At 38.8% G+C, this 19,051-nt stretch overlaps 2 protein-coding genes across 18 annotated transcripts in view; one reads left to right on the top strand and one right to left on the bottom strand.

Annotated features, from left to right (window-relative positions):
• Positions 1 to 41: 41 nt before the first annotated feature.
• The window catches only part of ABI2 (abl interactor 2), a 91,038-nt gene continuing 72,028 nt past the window's right edge, over positions 42 to 19,051 (top strand). For 2 of the 17 annotated variants that reach the window (XM_082397088.1, XM_082397098.1), the window contains exon 1: positions 42 to 422. In XM_082397088.1, coding sequence (XP_082253214.1) covers positions 306 to 422 — 117 coding nt within the window. In that variant the 5' untranslated portion in view covers positions 42 to 305. The remainder of the gene's footprint in view (positions 423 to 19,051) is intronic. The other 15 variants (XM_082397095.1, XM_082397097.1, XM_082397101.1 and 12 more) reach the window with 10 other exon arrangements.
• RAPH1 (Ras association (RalGDS/AF-6) and pleckstrin homology domains 1) overlaps positions 12,345 to 19,051 on the bottom strand; it is a 169,997-nt gene continuing 163,290 nt past the window's right edge. Inside the window, exon 17 of the transcript XR_014246051.1 lies at positions 12,345 to 18,075. The gene's annotated coding sequence lies outside the window, so the exon portion shown is untranslated. The remainder of the gene's footprint in view (positions 18,076 to 19,051) is intronic.

Raw genomic sequence — 19,051 nt, 5'->3', positions numbered from 1 at the left:
GGGGGAGGGGCGGGCGGCGGGACCAAGGGTGGGAATCTTTTTCGGGCTCCCGGAGGCGGAGGGAGGCGAGCGCGCGTGCGCGCGCCGTGCCGGCCGTCGCCGCGGTGACCGTCCTCGGAGTCCGTCGGCTCGCGCCCCGCCCCCGTTCGTGCTGCCCCCTCCCCTGTCGCTGGCGGGGAGTGTTTCTCGCTCCTCCCGGTTGCTGCCGCCGTCGCCGCCGCTCCTCCTCTCCCAGTCTTGGGTTTCCCTGGCGCTGCTGCCGCCACTGCCTCTGCGGTCTGTATGAGGAGGAGGAGGATGTGAAGATGGCGGAGCTGCAGATGCTGCTGGAGGAGGAAATCCCGGGGGGCCGCCGGGCCCTCTTCGACAGTTACACGAATCTGGAACGGGTGGCCGATTACTGCGAGAACAACTACATCCAGGTGCGACGCATCTCCCGGCCTGGGCGCGTCGGGCCTCGGGGTGGTGAGGGCGCGTGGGGGACCCCCGGCCGGGGGCCGCGCGCCTGGGGGCGTAGGGCGCGCGGGGTCGAGGCCGCGGCTGGGACACAGTCCAGCTGACCCCCATGTAGGGGGGGAGGAGCATGGTGGGAGCTGCGGTTGGGGAATGGGTGAGAATTCTCCGGTTGGAGGAAATTGTAGCTTTAAAACATTTTAAAAAGCCATGAATCAGCCCTCGGTGCGGGTGTGTGGTGTGTGTGTGGTGTGTGTGTGTGTGTGTGTGTGTGTGTGTGTGTGTGTGGTGTGTGTGTGGTGTGTGTGTGTGTGTGTGTGTGTGGTGTGTGTGTGTGTGTGGTGTGTGTGTGTGTGTGTGTGTGTGTGTGGTGTGTGTGTGTGGTGTGTCCCCCGCCTCCTCGCTTCTTCCCTCGGCCGCCTCCGCACTCGGTGCCAGTCAATTTTCGGGATGGCGGAGGAGGCGGAGAGTGGCATTTTCTATTTGACAGAATCCTGCTCCCCCATATGGCAAGGGTGTGGGGGGATTGATGGGTCACCCCCATCCCCCAAGCTCTGGAAGATTTTTAAGGGGTTATATTGCTGCAAAGTAAACTGTCTCAGCTTTCTATTCATTTGAATGCATCAAAAGATCGGTTTTTGTTTTTTTTGTTTTTTTGCTTGTTTTTAGGTTCTAACTGGGGATACAGTATAAGAGTAGCTGTCTCTTGTTGGAAGTTAATGCTATTTTTCTCCCTATAGAGAATGAGAAGCTGCATGATAATGAACTCTTCCGTCCCGCCACCTTCCCCCAATCCCATTAGAATAGGTAATTTGCCTGTGGGGAAAAATTTGGGGATTATTTTTCAGAGAGAATTAGGAAATGATCCTCATGGTTTAGTTTTTCCTGTGATGATTGGTTTGGCACAGGGACTCAGTGGTAGCGCTGTATGTATGCGTATGGAGGCGGGGGATATTGGGTGAGATGAAATCCACCTGCTCCTGGAAAAAGCAAAAGATTCTGTGGATTAAAAAAAAATTCCTCTTTAAAAATTATTTGAAAGGATGGTTTAAGACGCACAGTTTGCAAAGTCAGTATCTTTTGTTTTCTTTATAGCTTATTCTGAATCACAGGTTCTACCTGCATTTTTTCCCTTCCCATTTAAATTCTCTTAGGATGAAGGTGGAAATGGAAGAAATACGTTAAATTGTTCCTTCACTATGGTCTTTTTTTCCTGTTCCCACCTCCATCTCTCCAGGCATCCTTTTTAACATCAGCTGTATTGGGAAGCATTCTCAAGTCTTGGTGTAAACCAAAAAAAATAGGTGTTGAAATTTACAGGTTCATAAATTTTGTAAGGACCACATACATGGTTAATCTAGGATAGTATTGTGAGATTTTGCTTGATTAGACATATCCTGAACTCTGTATTTTCTTGTAGTGAATATTTGTATTGGAGAATAAATCAGACATAACCCAAGGCTTTTCCCTCCAAAGAGGCAGTTGAAAGTATGGCTAGTAGGAAAAGAAAGAATGTGACTTGGGTCAAAGATTCATACAAAAAGTACAATTGTCCATATTCATAGGGTGCTTTGCTGATACTGAGTGTGGTAGGAGAGATTCAAAGGTTAAGATGCTCAATTTTTCACTAAATACATTTGAAAGTCTTCTATAGCCTGGCACTGTGTCAAGTGTTGATAATTCATACCTTGTGTCCACAGAATCTCATAGTGTAGTTAGTAGGAGAGGCTGATCTGTGAGCAAATGAATACCATGTAGTGTGTCAGTTTATACTCTTAATGGGCTGCAGGTGGGAAGAAGGAAGAAGCTATGCTGTCCTCACTCTGGGAATTCAGTCTCTAGGGGAGGCAAATTAAAAGGACTGAAGTTGTAATTGCAATCCCCTGTGCAACATATTATGAGAAAGAGTTACAGGTCAGAAGAGAAATTGAGGGTGGAAAACTGATTGGGTTGCGGTTTTCACCACTAAATTAAAAAAAAAGAAAGAAACAGATTTCTCTCTCTTTGGAAGATAATTTTTATTGTAATTTGAAGGTATAGTTCCTCTTATATTACAGTTGTTACATAAAGGTAAAAGTACCTGAATTAATAAAGCTGAGAGAGTAAAGGGATCAACAACTGTCATCTTTTTATATATTTTATACATTTATTCCAGTTCAAGAGCGAAGAATGTTACTGCCATCATTTGTCTTAGCAATGGGACTCAGAATTTAATGGGATGGTATTTTAAAATTCAAAGTATAAATACTGGCTAATAGAAATGGACTTGGGTTTTAAAATATCTTATTTCTTCAATTTAGCATCTAAAATAAACTTTACACTTTTACCTCTTAGATTATCATCTGTGTTAAGATTGGGTATATTGTTGGGGATCTCTCCCCAGATGACAACTCTTACATGATTTGTTTGTGGTAAAGTTGCTGAATAGAAGATGGTGATAGTGGATTTGTGCTGACCCAGCTGCTCATTTGCCTGGCTCTTCTTGGTGACCAGCAAACTGACCAGCAGGAGTTTCAATGCTGCCTGTGACCCTGCGATAGATGAAAGTCATTTGGTGGGATCGGTGATCAAATGGTCAATTTAGCCTTATTACAGCATCATGTCCTAACCGTTAGCTCAAGTTAACTCACCCAGCACTCATTTTATTTTGTGGAAATATAATTTTTGCCTGTAAAGCAGAAAAAAGGCAAATCTACTGATCATAAGTAACAAATGATAAGGTTCTTTGCTCAGTGTCCTTAAATAGCTGGTTTTATGCATGGGAATATAAAAAAATAAGGTAAATAAGAATATTCTAAATGTGGATTATATTTAGTGTGAAGATTGAGCAAAGGAAGGAAAATGGTGTGCTGTCCTTCTGAAAACAAACATACCGTGTTTAAATTATTTCTATCATGAAAATGTCCTTCAGAAATGTTATCTGTTGGCATTAGGAGTGATCAAATATTACCTGTATTAACACACAAATACAATCTACAGGTACAGCAAGGTTGTAAGTAGTAGTTTTCCAGGTTACTAATGCAGTTAACATTAGAAATTTAAAAATCATCTTTAGTAAAAAGTTAGATGATTCTGTTTTATTTCAACCTCTAGAAAAAGTGATAGTCAAAATATTTTTTCTAAAATGTGATGATAAAAAGTTACAACTACAGTTTCCTGCTTCCCTGATTGATTTTCTTTCCTGTAAAAAGGATTTAAGTTATTGTTAAGGACTTTTTGGAGATAAATGTAAAACCTGTGTTTTTTTTTTTTTCTTCATTTATAAATATAAACATTAATTCCTAATCTAGGGAGTGTCCAGAAACTTTTAAAACATTTTTGATTAACTTGGAATTTACCTATTTACAAATGGAGAATTTTATAATAACATGGGTTGCTTCAATGCTTTGGCGGATGAAATAAGATTATATTTGTTACTTTCCTAAAGTAAGTCTGAAAAACCAACTTGTTCATATTTATATTTTTCCTTTTCTTAGGTAAAAGAAAGTTATTCTTTTTTTGTGAGTGCTAATTCACATAGATACATAGTAAAATCCCATTGTCCATTGTTTAGATTAAGAACAAAGTCATCCAGTAAAATGGCTTTGCTCAGAAGAACAGAAATTAAGAATTTACCTTAATGTTTTGATAAATGCTGGAGAGGGTGTAGAGGAGAGGGAACCCTCTTGCACTGCTGGTGGGAATGTAAACTGATACAGCCACTATGGAGAACAGTATGGAGGGACCTTAAAAAACTAAAAATAGAACTACCATACGACCCAGCAATCCCACTACTGGGCATATACCCTGAGAAAACCATAATTCAAAAAGAGTCATGTACCACAATGTTCATTGCAGCACTATTTACAATAGCCAGGCCATGGAAGCAACCTAAGTGTCCGTCGACAGATGAATGGATAAAGAAGATGTGGCACATATATACAATGGAATATTACTCAGCCATAAAAAGAAATTGAGTTATTTGTAGTGAGGTGGATGGACCTAGAGTCTGTCATACAGAGTGAAGTAAGTCAGAAAGAGAAAAACAAATACTGAATATTAGCACATAATATATGGAATCTAAAAAAACAAAAGGTTCTGAAGAACCTAGGGGCAGGACAGGAATAAAGACGCAGACGTAGAGAATGGACTTGAGGACACGGGGAGGGGGAAGGGTAAGCTGGGACGAAGTGAGAGAGTGGCATGGACATATATACACTACCAAATGTAAAATAGATAGCTAGTGGGAAGCAGCCGCATAGCACAGGGAGATCACCTCGGTTCTTTGACTGCCTAGAGGGGTGGGATAGGGAGGGTGGGAGGGAGATGCAAGAGGGAGGGGATATGGGGGTATATGTATACATATAGCTGATTCACTTGGTTATACAGCAGAAACTAACACAACATTGTAAAGCAATTATACTCCAATAAAGATTTAATTAAAAAAAAAAGAATTTACCTTAATGTTTTATCTGAAATCTTTCTTTTGAATAATGGGAAAGATGTCATTAATAGCTTTCCTTTTTTCTCATTATCAGCAAGGATACTCTCAGAATTCATTAAAAATTGCAGGAAGGGTTTATAAGGGGATAACAGAATCATGGCTTACTAGTCAGTTTCATTAAAAAGTAGTTACTAAAATGATACAAAGATTGTAAATTCTTAATAAAAACCATTAAAATACATGCTCGTTGTTGAAAAATTATTAGAAAATACAATAAATATTAAGGAAGAAACTTAAAATTGCCTAATCATTTTGAATATACAGCTGGTATTTATACTTTTAAATCTTTTTGACATGTACATCTACGTATGATATATTTTAAAAATATTATGTTCATGTTCTATATTACCTTTATACCTTGCTTTAAAAAGAGACTTTTAATGGTGGTAGTCTTTGTTTGTTATGAATGGTCATAGAATATACAGAAAGGAGGTTTGTATTTAACTTCTGTTTGTTCTCACAAATAGAATAATGTTAAACGTACCTAGAATGAAGAAGGAGAAAGTAGAAATTTGAGAACTGATGTTTGCATCCTTCCCTGTAACTTTTGTCTTTTACCTCCACAGAGAGGAGTGAACCATGCAAGTGAACATCAAGCTGAATTAGGGAGATTTAATTTCCATAGATTGAGGTGATTTAACACATCAGAGTTTTTTTTTAATTTAATTTTTTTAATGCAGCAGGTTCTTATTAGTTATCTGTTTTATACATATTAGTGTATAAATGTCAATCCCAATCTCCCAGTTCATCCCACCCCCCAACCCCCCGCTTTCCCCCCCTGGGGTCCATGTTTGTTCTCTACATCTGTGTCTCAACTTCTGCCCTGCAAACCGGTTCATCTGTACCATTTTTCTAGGTTCCACATACATGCGTTAATATACGATATTTGTTCTTCTCTTTCTGACTTACTTCACTCTGTATGACAGTCCCTAGATCCATCCACGTCTCAACAAATGACCCAATTTCATTCCTTTTTATGGCTGAGTAATATTCCATTGTATATATGTACCACATCTTCTTTATCCATTCGTCTGTCGATGGGCATTTAGGTTGCTTCCATGTCCTGGCTATTGTAAATAGTGCTGCAGTGAACATCGGGGTGCATGTGTCTTTTTGAATTATGGTTTTCTCAGGGTATATGCCCAGTAGTGGGATTGCTGGGTCATATAGTAGTTCTATTTTTAGTTTTTTAAGGAACCTCCATACTGTTCTCCATAGTGGCTCTATCAATTTACATTCCCACCAGCAGTGCAAGCGGGTTCCCTTTTCTCCACACCCTCTCCAGCATTTGTTGTTTGTAGATTTTCTGATGATGGCCATTCTGACTGGTGTGAGGTGATACCTTTTTATAGTTCTGATTTACATTTCTCTAATAATTAGTGATGTTGAGCATCTTTTCATGTGCCTCTTGGCCATATGTATGTCTTCTTTAGAGAACTGTCTTTTTAGGTCTTCTGCCCATATTTTGGTTGGGTTGTTTGTTTTTTTTGTATTGAGCTGCATGAGCTGTTGATAGTTTTTGGAGATTAATCCTTTGTCCATTGATTCGTTTGCAAATATTTTCTCCCATTCTGAAGGTTGTCTTTTCGTCTTGTTTATGGTTTCCTTTGCTGTGCAAAAGCTTTGAAGTTTCATTAGGTCCCATTTGTTTATTTTTGTTTTTATTTCCATTACTCTAGGAGGTGGGTCAAAAAAGATCTTGCTGTGATTTATGTCAAAGAGTCTTCTTCCTATATTTTCCTCTTAAGAGTTTTATAGTGTCCGGTCTTACATTTAGATCTTTAATCCATTTTGAATTTATTTTTGTGTGTGGTGTTAGGGAATGTTGTAATTTCATTCTTTTACACGTAGCTGTCCAGTTTTCCCAGCACCACTCATTGAAGAGACTCTCTTTTCTCCATTGTATATCCTTGCTTCCTTTGTCATAGATTAGTTGACCATAGGTGTGTGGGTTTATCTCTGGGCTTTCCCTCCTGTTCCATTGATCTATATTTCTGTTTTTGTGCCACTACCATATTGACTTGATTACTGTAGCTTTATAGTATAGTCTGAAGTCAGGGAGTCTGATTGCTCCAGCTCCATTTTTTTCCCTCAAGATTGTTTTGGCTATTCAGGGTCTTTTGTGTCTCCATACAAATTTGAAGATTTCTTGTTCTAGTTCTGTAAAAAATGTCATTGGTAATTTGATAGGGATCGCATTGAATCTGTAGATTGCTTGTGGTAGTATAGTCATTTTCACAGTATTGATTCTTCCAATCTACGAACATGGTATATCTCTCCAACTGTTTGTGTCATCTTTGATCTCTTTCATCAGTGTCTTATAGTTTTCTGCATACAGGTCCTTTGTCTCCTTAAGTAGGTTTGTTCCTAGGTATTTTATTCTTTTTGTTGCAATGGTGAATGGGATTGTTTCCTTAATTTCTCTTCTGATCTTTCATTGTTAGTGTATAGGAATGCAAGAGATTTCTGTGCATTAATTTTGTATCCTGCAACTTTACCAAATTCATTGATTAGCTCTAGTAGTTTTCTGGTGACATCTTTAGGATTCTCTGTGTATAGTATCATGTCATCTGCAAACAGTGACAGTTTTACTTCTTCTTTTCCAATTTGGATTCCTTTTATTTCTTTTTTTCTCTGATTGCCATGGCTAGGACTTCCAAAACTATGTTGAATAATAGTGGCGAGAGTGGACATCCTTGTCTTGTTCCTGATCTTAGAGGAAATGCTTTCAGTTTTTCACCATTGAGAATGATGTTTGCTGTGGGTTTGTTGTATATGGCCTTTATTATGTTGAGGTAGTTTCCCTCTATGCCCACTTTCTGGAGAGTTTTTATCATAAATGGGTGTTGAATTTTGTCAAAAGCCTTTTCTGCATCTATTGAGATGATCATATGGTTTTTCTTCTTCAGTTTGTTAGTATGGTGTATCACATTCATTGATTTGCGTCTGTTGAAGAATCCTTGCATCTCTGGGATAAATCCCACTTGATCATGGTGTCTGATCCTTTTAATATGTTGTTGGATTCTGTTTGCTAGTATTTTCTTGAGGATTTTTGCATCTACATTCATCAGTGATATTGATCTGTAATTTTGTTTTTTTGTAGTATCTTTGCCTGGTTTTGGTATCAAGGTGATGGTGATGGTGGCCTCCTACAATGAGTTTGGGAGAGTTCCTTCCTCTGCAGTTCCTTGGAAGAGTTTGAGAAGGATGAGTGTTAGCTCTTCTCTAAATGTTTGATAGAATTCACCTGTGAAGCCGTCTGGTCCTGGACTTTTGTTTGTTGGGAGATTTTTAAAAAAATATTTATTTATTTATTTATTTATTTATGGCTGAGTTGGGTCTTCGTTTCTGTGCAAGGGCTTTCTCTAGTTGTGGCAAGCAGGGGCCACTCTTCATCGCGGTGCGCGGGCATCTCACTATTGCGGCCTCTCTTGTTGCAGAGCACAGGCTCCAGACGCCCAAGCTCAGTAATTGTGGCTCACGGACCCAGCTGCTCTGCGGCATGTGGGATCTTCCCAGACCAGGGCTCGAACCCGTGTCCCCTGCATTGGCAGGCAGATTCTCAACCACTGCGCCACCAGGGAAGCCCTGTTGGGAGATTTTTAATCACAGTTTCAATTTCATTACTTGTGATTAGTCTGTTCATATTTTCTATTTCTTCCTGGTTCAGTCTTGGAAGGTTATACCTTTCTAAGAATTTGTCCTTTTTTTCCAGGTTGTCCATTTTATTGGCATAGAGTTGCTTGTAGTAGTCTCTTAGGATGCTTTGTATTTTTGCGGTGTCTGTGGTAACTTCTCCTTCTTCATTTCTAATTTTATTGATTTGAGACCTCTCCCTCTTTTTCTTGATGAGTCTGGCTAAAGGTTTGTCAGTTTTGTTTATCTTCTCAAAGAACCAGCTTTTAGTTTCATTGATCTTTGCTATTGTTTTCTTTGTTTCTATTTCATTTATTTCTGCTCTGATCTTTATGATTTCTTTCCTTCTGCTAACTTTGGTTTTTGTTTGTTCTTCTTTCTCTAGTTCCTTTAGGTGTAAGGTTAGATTGTTTATTTGAGATTTTTCTTGTTTCTTGAGGTAGGATTGTATTGCTATAAACTTCGCTCTTAGAACTGCTTTTGCTGCATCCCATAGGTTTTTTTGTTTGTTCGTTTTTGTTTTTATAAATTTATTCATTTGTTTTTATTTTTGACTGTGTTGGGTCTTTGTTGCTGTGTGCAGGCTTTCTCTAGTTGCAGCAAGCTGGGGCTACTCTTCGTTGTGGTGCGTGGACTTTTCATTGTCGTGGCTTTTCTTGTTGCAGAGCACAGGCTCTAGGCATGTAGGCTTCAGTAGTTGTGGCACGTGGGCTCTGAGCACAGGCTTAGTAGTTGTGGCACATGGGCTTAGTTGCTCTGCGGCATGTGGGATATTCCCGGGCCAGGGATCGAACTCATATAGCTCTGAAGCTGGTGGAACCATTATAACTCACATAGTTCAATATTTCCCAAACCAGCATTGTGTAATATGTAAAAATATTTGTTGTAAAGTAGTTACTGCATAATGTGCCCCTTTTGAACCTACAAAACACAATATCATTTCAAGTGTTCTGGGAAGTCTTGCAGTAAAGAAACCTGTTTAACTTACCTACATGTAGTATTTCATAAAACGTATTAGTCCTCAAAACTGTTTTTGGATGCCCAGTAGCTATTAATAAGAACTACAGCACAGTCTGGGAAATGCTGTTGTAGTTAATTTTCTTTTTATAAACTCAGAAGCTTATGCCCATAGAGGTTAAACACTGTTTTGAAGTCATCCATCCCTGGGCTATAGCTTTTGGACTTTCATCTGAATTTATATTTAAAAGTTTTAAGCAATTACAGTCCACATGTTTAGCACTTCTTTGCTCCTCTTAAATTTGTCTGTTCCTGCTCTCTTCCCAGCCCCTACTTCCCAAATGGCTGAAAACAAAAGTCTGTTTCTCGCTAATGGAAGGCTGCTTTGAATTTAGGCACCCTCTATGGCTGTGCTGTCTAGTACAGTAGCCATTTGTCGCCAATTAAATTTTTTGAATTGAGATATATTTCACATACTGTAAAATTCACCTATTTAAAGTATACAGTTTAGTGGGTTTTTAGTGTATTCACAAGATTGTGCAACCGTCACCACTATCTGATTCCAGAACATATTCATCACTCCAGAAAGAAGCCTGTACCCTTTATCAGTCATTTCCCCATCCCTTTTTCCCTCTGCCTCCTGGCAACCATTAATCTTTTTGTCTTTATGAATTTGCCTATTCTGGACACTTCATATAAATGGAATCATACAATATGTGATTTTTTGTGTCTGCGTTCTTTTATTTAATATATAATGTTTTCAAGGTTCACTATATAGTAATATGTCAGTATATCATTTTGTCTTTTTTTAAAATAACAGTTTTATAGAGATATAATTCACATACCATTTAATTACCCATTTATAGTGTATAATTCAGGAGTTTTTAGTATCTTCACAGATATATGCAACCATAAGTACAGTTAATTTTTAGAACATTTTCATTACCTCAAAAAGAAACCCTATACCACTGAGTTACCACCTCTTATCCTCCCAGCTACCTATATCTAGGCAACTACTAATATACTTTTTGGGTTTTTTTGGTCTGTTCTGGACACTTCATAGAAATGGAATCATATGCTATGTGGCCTTTTATATCGATTTTTTTTCACTTAGCACGTTTTCAAGGTTCATCCATGTTGTATTATGTATCAATGCTTCATTCCTTTTTGTAGCTGAATGACTATACTACATTTTTTTTATCCATTCATCAGTTGATGGATTTTTGAGTTGTTTCTACATTTTGGCTATTATGAATAATGCTACCAGAACATATATTAACATCTAACGTTATAAACATTCATGTATATGTTTTTATGTAGGCATATATTTTTTCTTTCTCTTGGGTATATACCTAAGAATGGAATTGTTGGGTCATATGGCAACTATATTTAACTATTTGTGGAACTGTGAGATGGTTGTCGAAGCTGGTTATACCATTTTACATTCCCACTAGCATTGTACAAGAGTTCTAGTTTCTCCACATCCTCATCAATACTTGTTATTTACTGTCTTTTTGCTTACAGCCATCTTAGTGGGTGTGACGTGGCTTTTTTGTTGTTTTGATATGCATTTTCCTAACAACTAATGATGTTGAGTGTCCTTTCATGTGTTTATTGACCATTGGTATATCTTCTTTGGAGAAATGTCTATTCAAATCCTTTGCACATTTAAAAATTGGATTGTTTGTCTTTTCATTTTCTAATTGTAAGAATTCTTCATATATTTTGGATACAGGCCCCTTATCAGATATATGATTTGCAAATACAGTCACCCACCATCAATGGATCCCGCATCTGTGGATTCAACCAACTGCAGATCAAATTGGTAGAACCCGAGGATACGGAATCCGAGGATGCAGAACCCATGGATACTGAGGTTATATAAAATGGATATGCCATTTTATATAAGGGACTTGAGCAATGGTGGATTTTGGTATCTGCAGGGAGTCCTGAACCAATCCCCCAAAGATACTGAGGGATGACAGTATTGTCTTCCATCTGTGGGTGTTCTTTTCATTTTCTTGATGGTATCCTTTGATGCACAAGTTTTTAATTTTAATGAAGTCCAACATATCTATTTTTTCTTTTTCTCTGTGCTTTTGGTATTATATCTAAGAAACTATCACCTAATCCAAGGTCACAAAGATTTACTCCTGTGCTTGCTCCTAGGAGTCATAGTTTTAACTCTTACATTTTGATCTTTGATCTGTTTTGAGTTAATTTTTGATATGCTGTGAGGTAGGGGTTCCATATTTATTCCTTTGCATGTGCATATGTATTCATCTCAGCATTGATTGTTGAAAAGATTTTTCTTTCGCCATTGAATTATCTTGGCACCTTTCTTGAAAATTAATTTCCCATAAAGGTATTGTTTTGTTTCTGGACTCTCAATTCTAATCCATTTATCCATGTATATCCTTACCCCAGTACCACAGTCTTGATTATTGTACTTTTGTAATTTTGAAATTTTGATGTATGTGTCCTCCAACTTTGTCCTTTTTAAAAAAAAAAAAAAAATTTATTTATTTATTTTTGGCTGTGTCGGGTCTTAGTTGTGGCATGCAGGCTGTTTGTAGCAGCACGCGGGCTTCTTTCTAGTTGTGGTGCATGGGCTCTCTAGTTGTGGTGCGCGGGTTCAGTAGTCGCGGCGCGCAGGCTTAGTTCCTCCACCAGGGATCGGACCTGCGTTCCCTGCATTGGAAGACGGATTCTTTTTTTTTTTTTGCTTTTTAAAAATATATTTATTTATTTATTTATTTATTTATTTATTTATTTATTTATTTAAATAATGGTTTACTCCTCTCTTCTTTTATAAATTTATTTATTTATTTATTTTTGGCTGTGTTGGGTCTTCGTTTCTGTGTGAGGGCTTTCTCTAGTTGTGGCAAGTGGGGGCCACTCTTCATCGCGGTGCGTGGGCCTCTCACTATCGCGGCTTCTCTTGTTGCGGAGCACAGGCTCCAGACGCGCAGGCTCAGTAGTTGGCTCACGGGCCCAGTTGCTCTGCGGCATGTGGGATCCTCCCAGACCAGGGCTCGAACCCGTGTCCCCTGCATTGGCAGGCAGATTCTCAGCCACTGTGCCACCAGGGAAGCCCAAAATATATTTATTTATTTATTTTTTTGGCTGCATCAGGTCTTAGTTGTGGCATGGGGGATCTTTTCGTTGGGGCGTGTGGGCTCCTCGTTGCAGTGCGTGGGTCTGTCTCTAGTTGCGGCGCACACGCTCACCAGTTGCAGCATGAGAGCTCTCTAGTTGTGGCGTGTAGGCTCAGTAGCCCTGCGGTATGTGGGATCCCAGTTCCCTGACCAGGGATTGAACCAGCATTGCAAGATGGATTCCCAACCACTGGACCACCAGGGAAGTCCCATTACTCATTTCTTTTTACAGTGGTGTATTCCATTGGGTGGATGTATGGATAGTTCATCCCATCATCCCCTCTAGGTCATTTCCAGTCTCTGTTATTATCATGCATTTCCCACACATCTCTTTGGACAAGATTCCTGGAAGTAAGGTTGCTGGTTCAAAGGGCAAATGAATATGCAGATTTGCTACATACTTCCACCATGCCATTATACTATTCTACATTCCCACCAGCGGTGAATAAGAGTGCCTGTTTATTCACGGCCTCACCAGGAATGAAGGGTCATATTTCTATCTCCATGTATATTTTTCCCCAAACAAAATGGAAGTGTATTTTCTGTCTTGTAAAAATCCAGAGGTAGATGGTCCAGGGCAGGCATGGTGACTGCTCCACAAAGTCCTCTGGAATTCAGCCTTGTTTTCCCTGGTGGCCTCCATGTCCAATGTCTCACGGTTCAAGATGGCTGCCTCAGCTCCAGCCATCACATCTGCATTCCAGGCATAGGAATGATGAAGGGATAGAGAAGGTAGCAAAGAGAGTGCCCTCTGTGTAGTTTTAATTTCCATTTCTCTTATTAGAGCAAGGTTGAGCATGTTTTCAGGGCTAGTGCACTTATTTAATGTGATCTCTTGTCCATTTTTAAATATAGGGTAGTTGATTTTCTTCTTTATTTTTGGGAACTCTATATTAGGTATATTAACCCTTTGTCTGTGATATATATTGCAAATGTTTTGTCAGACTTGGAGACTGAGGCTTAGAGAGGCCTAGGGGAGTGGGGCTCAGACAGGGGGTGGGGATCGTGGTCCCATCTCTCTGCAGAGGAGCTTAGGTCGGCAGCCCCCTCCCTTCCACAGTGCGTGGACAACGTGGCCCTGCAGCTTCTCGCTGGAGCTGCCAGAGCAGACACCACAGTTTGTGTACAACCATGGGTGGCTGGCCTGTGGAAGGCGGATTCTTAACCACTGGGCCACGAGGGAAGTCCCCCGACTTTGTTCTTTTTCAGGATTATTTCAGCTACTCTGCATCCCTTGAATTTTCATATGAATTTTTGGATGTCTTGTTAATTTCTGCCAAAAAGGCTGCTGGGATTTTGACTGGGATTGTATTGAATCTGTAGATAAACTTGGGGAGCCATCTTAATTACATTAAGTCTTCTGATCAATGAACATGGGATGGCTTTCCACTTAATTAGTTCTTCTTTAATTTATTTTAATAACGTTTTGTAGTTTTCAGTGTCTGTCTTATACTTCTATTTTTAAAATGATTTCTAAGTATTTTATTCTTTTTGATCCTATTGTAAATGGAGTTGATTTCTTAATTTCATTTTTGCATTGTTTATTACTATATATACAATTGATTTTGTATATTGATCTTATATGTTACTGAAATTTAAATTAATTGAAATTCAATTTAAATTTTACATTTCTACTACCTACCTTTCAAGTGCTCGATAGGCACATGTGCCTAGTGACTGCCACATTGAATTACACAGATTTGATTATTTCCACCACTGTAATTCTATTCAATGTCTACACCCTCCACCCACCCCCCCCAAAAAAAAAGAAAGAGTACCCCCTTTACTTCTGATTTCCCTCAGTCTGGAGACTCTTTCAACTTTTATGTTTCTTCTGATTTTTACCTCCACGTGTCCATGTTCATGTTGCTATTTTTAAAGTTTTAGATAATTCTGCTATGAGAAATGGTGACTTCACTTTCCTATACTTTTTCCCATCTTGTCAACATAACTTCTAGCAGTTGGATTTATTGTGTCCATTATATCTGTGTAAATATTCACAGCTGAATCATACAGTGGACTGGTGATTTTATTTCCTTTCCTAAGCAAATTTTTTCTTTTCCTTGGGGCTAATAATTACCTCACTTCTTCGAAGGCTTAATTACTTATGTATCTATCTCTGTTTCATCTCTAAACTTTCCCCTGGATGTATAAATCTTATCTCAATATATTAAAGCATATTAGTGGTCTATCAGTTGTCAAAAACTGTGAAGGGTCTGAAATTTAACGCTATTTTCGACCTAACAGGCTAGCTAGCCACAGTTTTATGGCTGCTGTGGCAGAAGACATGAGACTCCTGTGTCAGAGACATAAGACTTTATTACTCACAGCAATAACATTAGCCAGAGTATCAGCATTTTCTTGCACTCTGCTTATTCCTAAAACCCCTGATCTCAGTGTGACATGAGGAAGGCCAGGTGATATCTGCACATGCAGTGGGTTGCATTATTGGGAGGAACCCTGAATTTAGGGAACCTGAATCTTTTATGTAGGTCAGTAAAAATACCTGCCCTTTGCTCCAGAGGGAGATACCCTTTATCTTCTAAGACTGTTTTCTGTACAAACATACTTGAAAAGATAGTTGAACAAAGGCCATCAGTGCCTCTGCTCACCGCAATGTACAAAATGCAGAAGAACCGTGGAGAACTGTCTCCCAATATCAGTTTTATTTCCTCCCCCAGGAAGCATATTTCTTGGAGCCCTTGGCCGTTCTTCTCCAGTATGGACTGTATGAATTATTAACCCAGCTCTCATCTCAGAAATTTTCTTTGCCATTGGTCTTTGATTTTCCTTTGCCTCTTTGATGTAGATTCTATTTTCTGGATTCCATGCTTCCTCCTTTCTTGCCTTTCTGTTTTGAGGATGTACATCCTCCAGTGCTTCCTGAGAAAGGGTACATGGAAAGTTAAAAAAAAAAAAAAGTGTGCTGAAAATCTTATTCAACTTTCACTAGATTGCTGGTTTGACTGGTAAAGAATTATAGGTTGGAAATAATTTTCTCTCAGATTGTAAAAACATTCTTCTATTTTCTACATTTTCTGTTAGCTTTTGGTGTTGCTTTTGAGCAGTCAGGTGCCATTTTGCTTCCTGATTTTTTTTTTTTGTATATATATATATTTTTCTCTCCCTGTCTGGAGGCTTGTAGAATCATTTATTCCTCATGATGATGTTTTTTGCTATTGGTCTTTTTCCATCAGTTGTACTAAGCATTTGATGAGTACATTTAGTGGAGTCTTATATTCTTTAACTCTGAAAAATTGTATGATGTTTCTGCTGTGTTTTCTCTTTTTGTGTTTTTATTAGTCAGATTTGGACCTCTTGGGTTGAGTTTCTAAAATTGTTTTCCCTTTTTTGTGGTTTTATATCCTTTTAAAATGTCTCTTTACTGTTTTTCACAGTGGCTGCACCAATTTACATTCCTCCTAATAGTGTACAAGGATTCCCTTTTCTCCACATCCTTGCCAACATTTGTTATTTGTGGTCTTTTTTGTTTTTTTTTTCTTTCTGACAGGTGTAAGGTGATATCTCATTGTGGTTTTGATTTGCATATCTGTGAATGATTAGTGATGTTGAGCATCTTTTCATGTGTCTGTTGACCATTTGTATGTCTTCTTTGGAAAAATGTCTATTCAGATCTCCCGCCCATTTTTTTTTTTTAAATTTTTTTAAATGTCTATTTTTCTTTCCAGTTTTATTTATTTATTTATTTTTAATAGCTACTTTATTTATTTATTTATTTATTATTTTTGGCTGTGTTGGGTCTTCGGTTCGCGCGAGGGCTTTCTCCAGTTGCGGCAAGCGGGGGCCACTCTTCATCGCGGTGCGGGGACCGCTCTTCATCACGGTGCGTGGGCCTTTCACTATCGCGGCCCCTCCCGCTGCGGGGCACAGGCTCCAGACGCGCAGGCTTAGCAGTTGTGGCCCACGGGCCCAGCCGCTTCACGGCACGTGGGATCCTCCCAGACCAGGGCCCGAACCCGCGTCCCCCGCATTAGCAGGCAGACTCTCAACCACTGCGCCACCAGGGAAGCCCCTCCCGCCCATTTTTAATTGGGTTTTTTCAATACTGAGTTGTATGAGCTGTTCATATATTTTGGATATTAACTCCTTATCAGTCATGTATTTGCTAATATTTTCTCCCATGAAATGTGTTTAGAAAGGCAACTGAGTAAAAGAGAACATCTTTAAGTAATAAGGAAAGTGTTTTTAAAACTTTTGTCTGTTTTAAGAAACAAATTTGATGTCAGATTTACCAGACTTATTTTTTTCCTAATCTAAAATAGATACTATTATAAAACTTGGGATCTGTCACTTTTTAGATAAGCATGTATAGTTGAATCTAAAATGACCTACTTCCAAATTCCAGAAAAGAATCATGGTATTTTATTGCTGAAAATGATGTAATAGTCTAGACTTTCCAATGTAACAAGTAGTAACTGATTTCTTGAGCGTATAAGTGAGTTATTTATGACCTGGTAAGATAGTAGAAGAGCTAGAATAAGGACCCAAATGCCCTATCTTTTCTATTATCCTCATCATTTTCTAGAAACCTCACTTTGACTTTAGTGATAGGTTTTCCTGAAATAGCCAACCGCAATCTCAGCAAATAACTTTATTTTTTGAATCTCGAAAAGATTAGTCTGTGATCTTTTGTCTTATTTCTAAAGTAACCTTGTTTTTCTCTCCACTGATACTTTAGGGGTGGAGGTGAATATCAAGTTTATCTGCCTCAGTTGTTTCCAATTAGCATATACATAGGTTGTCTAGGTAGATGACATAACTGTTTTAAAGATGCCATGTTACTGAGAACTGAAGCCAGTATATATTAAGCTATTAAAAGTAACACTTTTAAGTGTTTTAGGATTCGTTGGCTTCAAGTGACAGAAGCTCAATTTGAAAAAACTTTTAACTTTTTCTCTTGGTGTTTAAACGAAAAGCAAAGCAAAAGGTCCAGATTTTCCTTTTCAAGCATCAGTGAATATCAGCTTAGAATAATGTTCTTTTCCATAATGATGCTCCTTCAGGCAACAGGGAACCTTGCTAACTTGTCAGTTCCAACAATTGGTGCAAGGTCATCTTCTGATCATAAGAAACCCGTGAAGCATTCTGTTCCTTCCAGCTGAGTTTGGCGTAGACTTCCTTATTACTGAATAAATCTTGCTCAGTTTTTAAGTCTGTGGCATAGGTTTGCAGGGTGAACAAAACACTGTCCCCAAGAAGCTGTCTCCATGATGTTTTGAGTTTAGTGACACTTGTGATTGTCAGGCTGTCCTCTTCCCTTTTATCATCTCCCCATCCATCCTGGTCTTTAAACTCTCTGAACTCCTCAGCAGGCGTGCACCGTACCTTGAGTGTGGTGGTCAGTTCCTCTTCAGTCAGCACCTCCTCCTGCCCAATCACAAATAACAAAAATGTGAATGTATTAGTTACTAACTAAGCCATGTGAAAAAGCAGGAATGGCTGGCATCAAGGACTCAAACTCTCTCATTTCTGTTTCTTTCTGCATGTTGGCTTTGTCCTTTCAGATAGGCATACTCCATGCACTGTGAGATAGCCTTACATATGTTTCAGACCTCATACATCTGCGATAAGAGGAAAGGAAAGTTCTCTCTTCTAGAATCAGTTGGAAAAAATCCAGAGATGTATCTGCATTTCTCTGGAAGAAAATCACTGTGGCCTAGAATGGGCAAAAGTATTAGAATTGGCCTAGTGTAGGTCACACCCTGGGTATGAGGTGGAGAGAAGTTTCTTTTCTCTTTTTAATCAAGATGGAAGGAATGTTCCTCAGATAAAAATGCTATCCGCTATGACACGTTAAATACAATTTTTCAGTCTTTTACATATGTCTTTATAGTTCCCTCAATCCCATATGAACTTATCTTCTAATTCCCAAGCAGATAGATGAATTTTCACTGATTTACATTTTCACTTGACTTCCTATGAATGACATCTTAATTTTATCAGTAAAAATGTCTCCAGATCACATTTCGAGATAGAAATGGTTCTTAATAGCAGGCTTACATCATTTATAATTGCTACATGATAACTTACAAATCATAGGGAGCTTTGTTTCTGATCTAAGTTCTTGCCTGTTCTTTTTTCTGGCTCTGTGTGTGTGGAGGAGTGGTGTGTGTGGGGATAGGGTGGGCATGGATAGGCATCTTCCTATTGATACTTTGAGTCTTTTAAACCTCTACCCACTGAAAAATTTTAGAGAATTCCACCTATAGTTTCTCTCATTTGTAGAATCTACACAAAGATCCCAAATTCATACCTTGCTTGATCTGAAAGAATTAACCTTTTTCATCTGTATAGTTAGAACAATATATAGCTTATATTCTTAATATAGAATATGTAGTATATT

This window comes from Balaenoptera borealis, assembly GCF_965194805.1.
Source record: "Balaenoptera borealis genome assembly, chromosome: 6".
Taxonomy (NCBI): Eukaryota; Metazoa; Chordata; class Mammalia; order Artiodactyla; family Balaenopteridae; genus Balaenoptera; species Balaenoptera borealis.
Note: the sequence above shows the minus strand (reverse complement) of the source record. Positions and strands in the feature narration are given on the sequence as shown.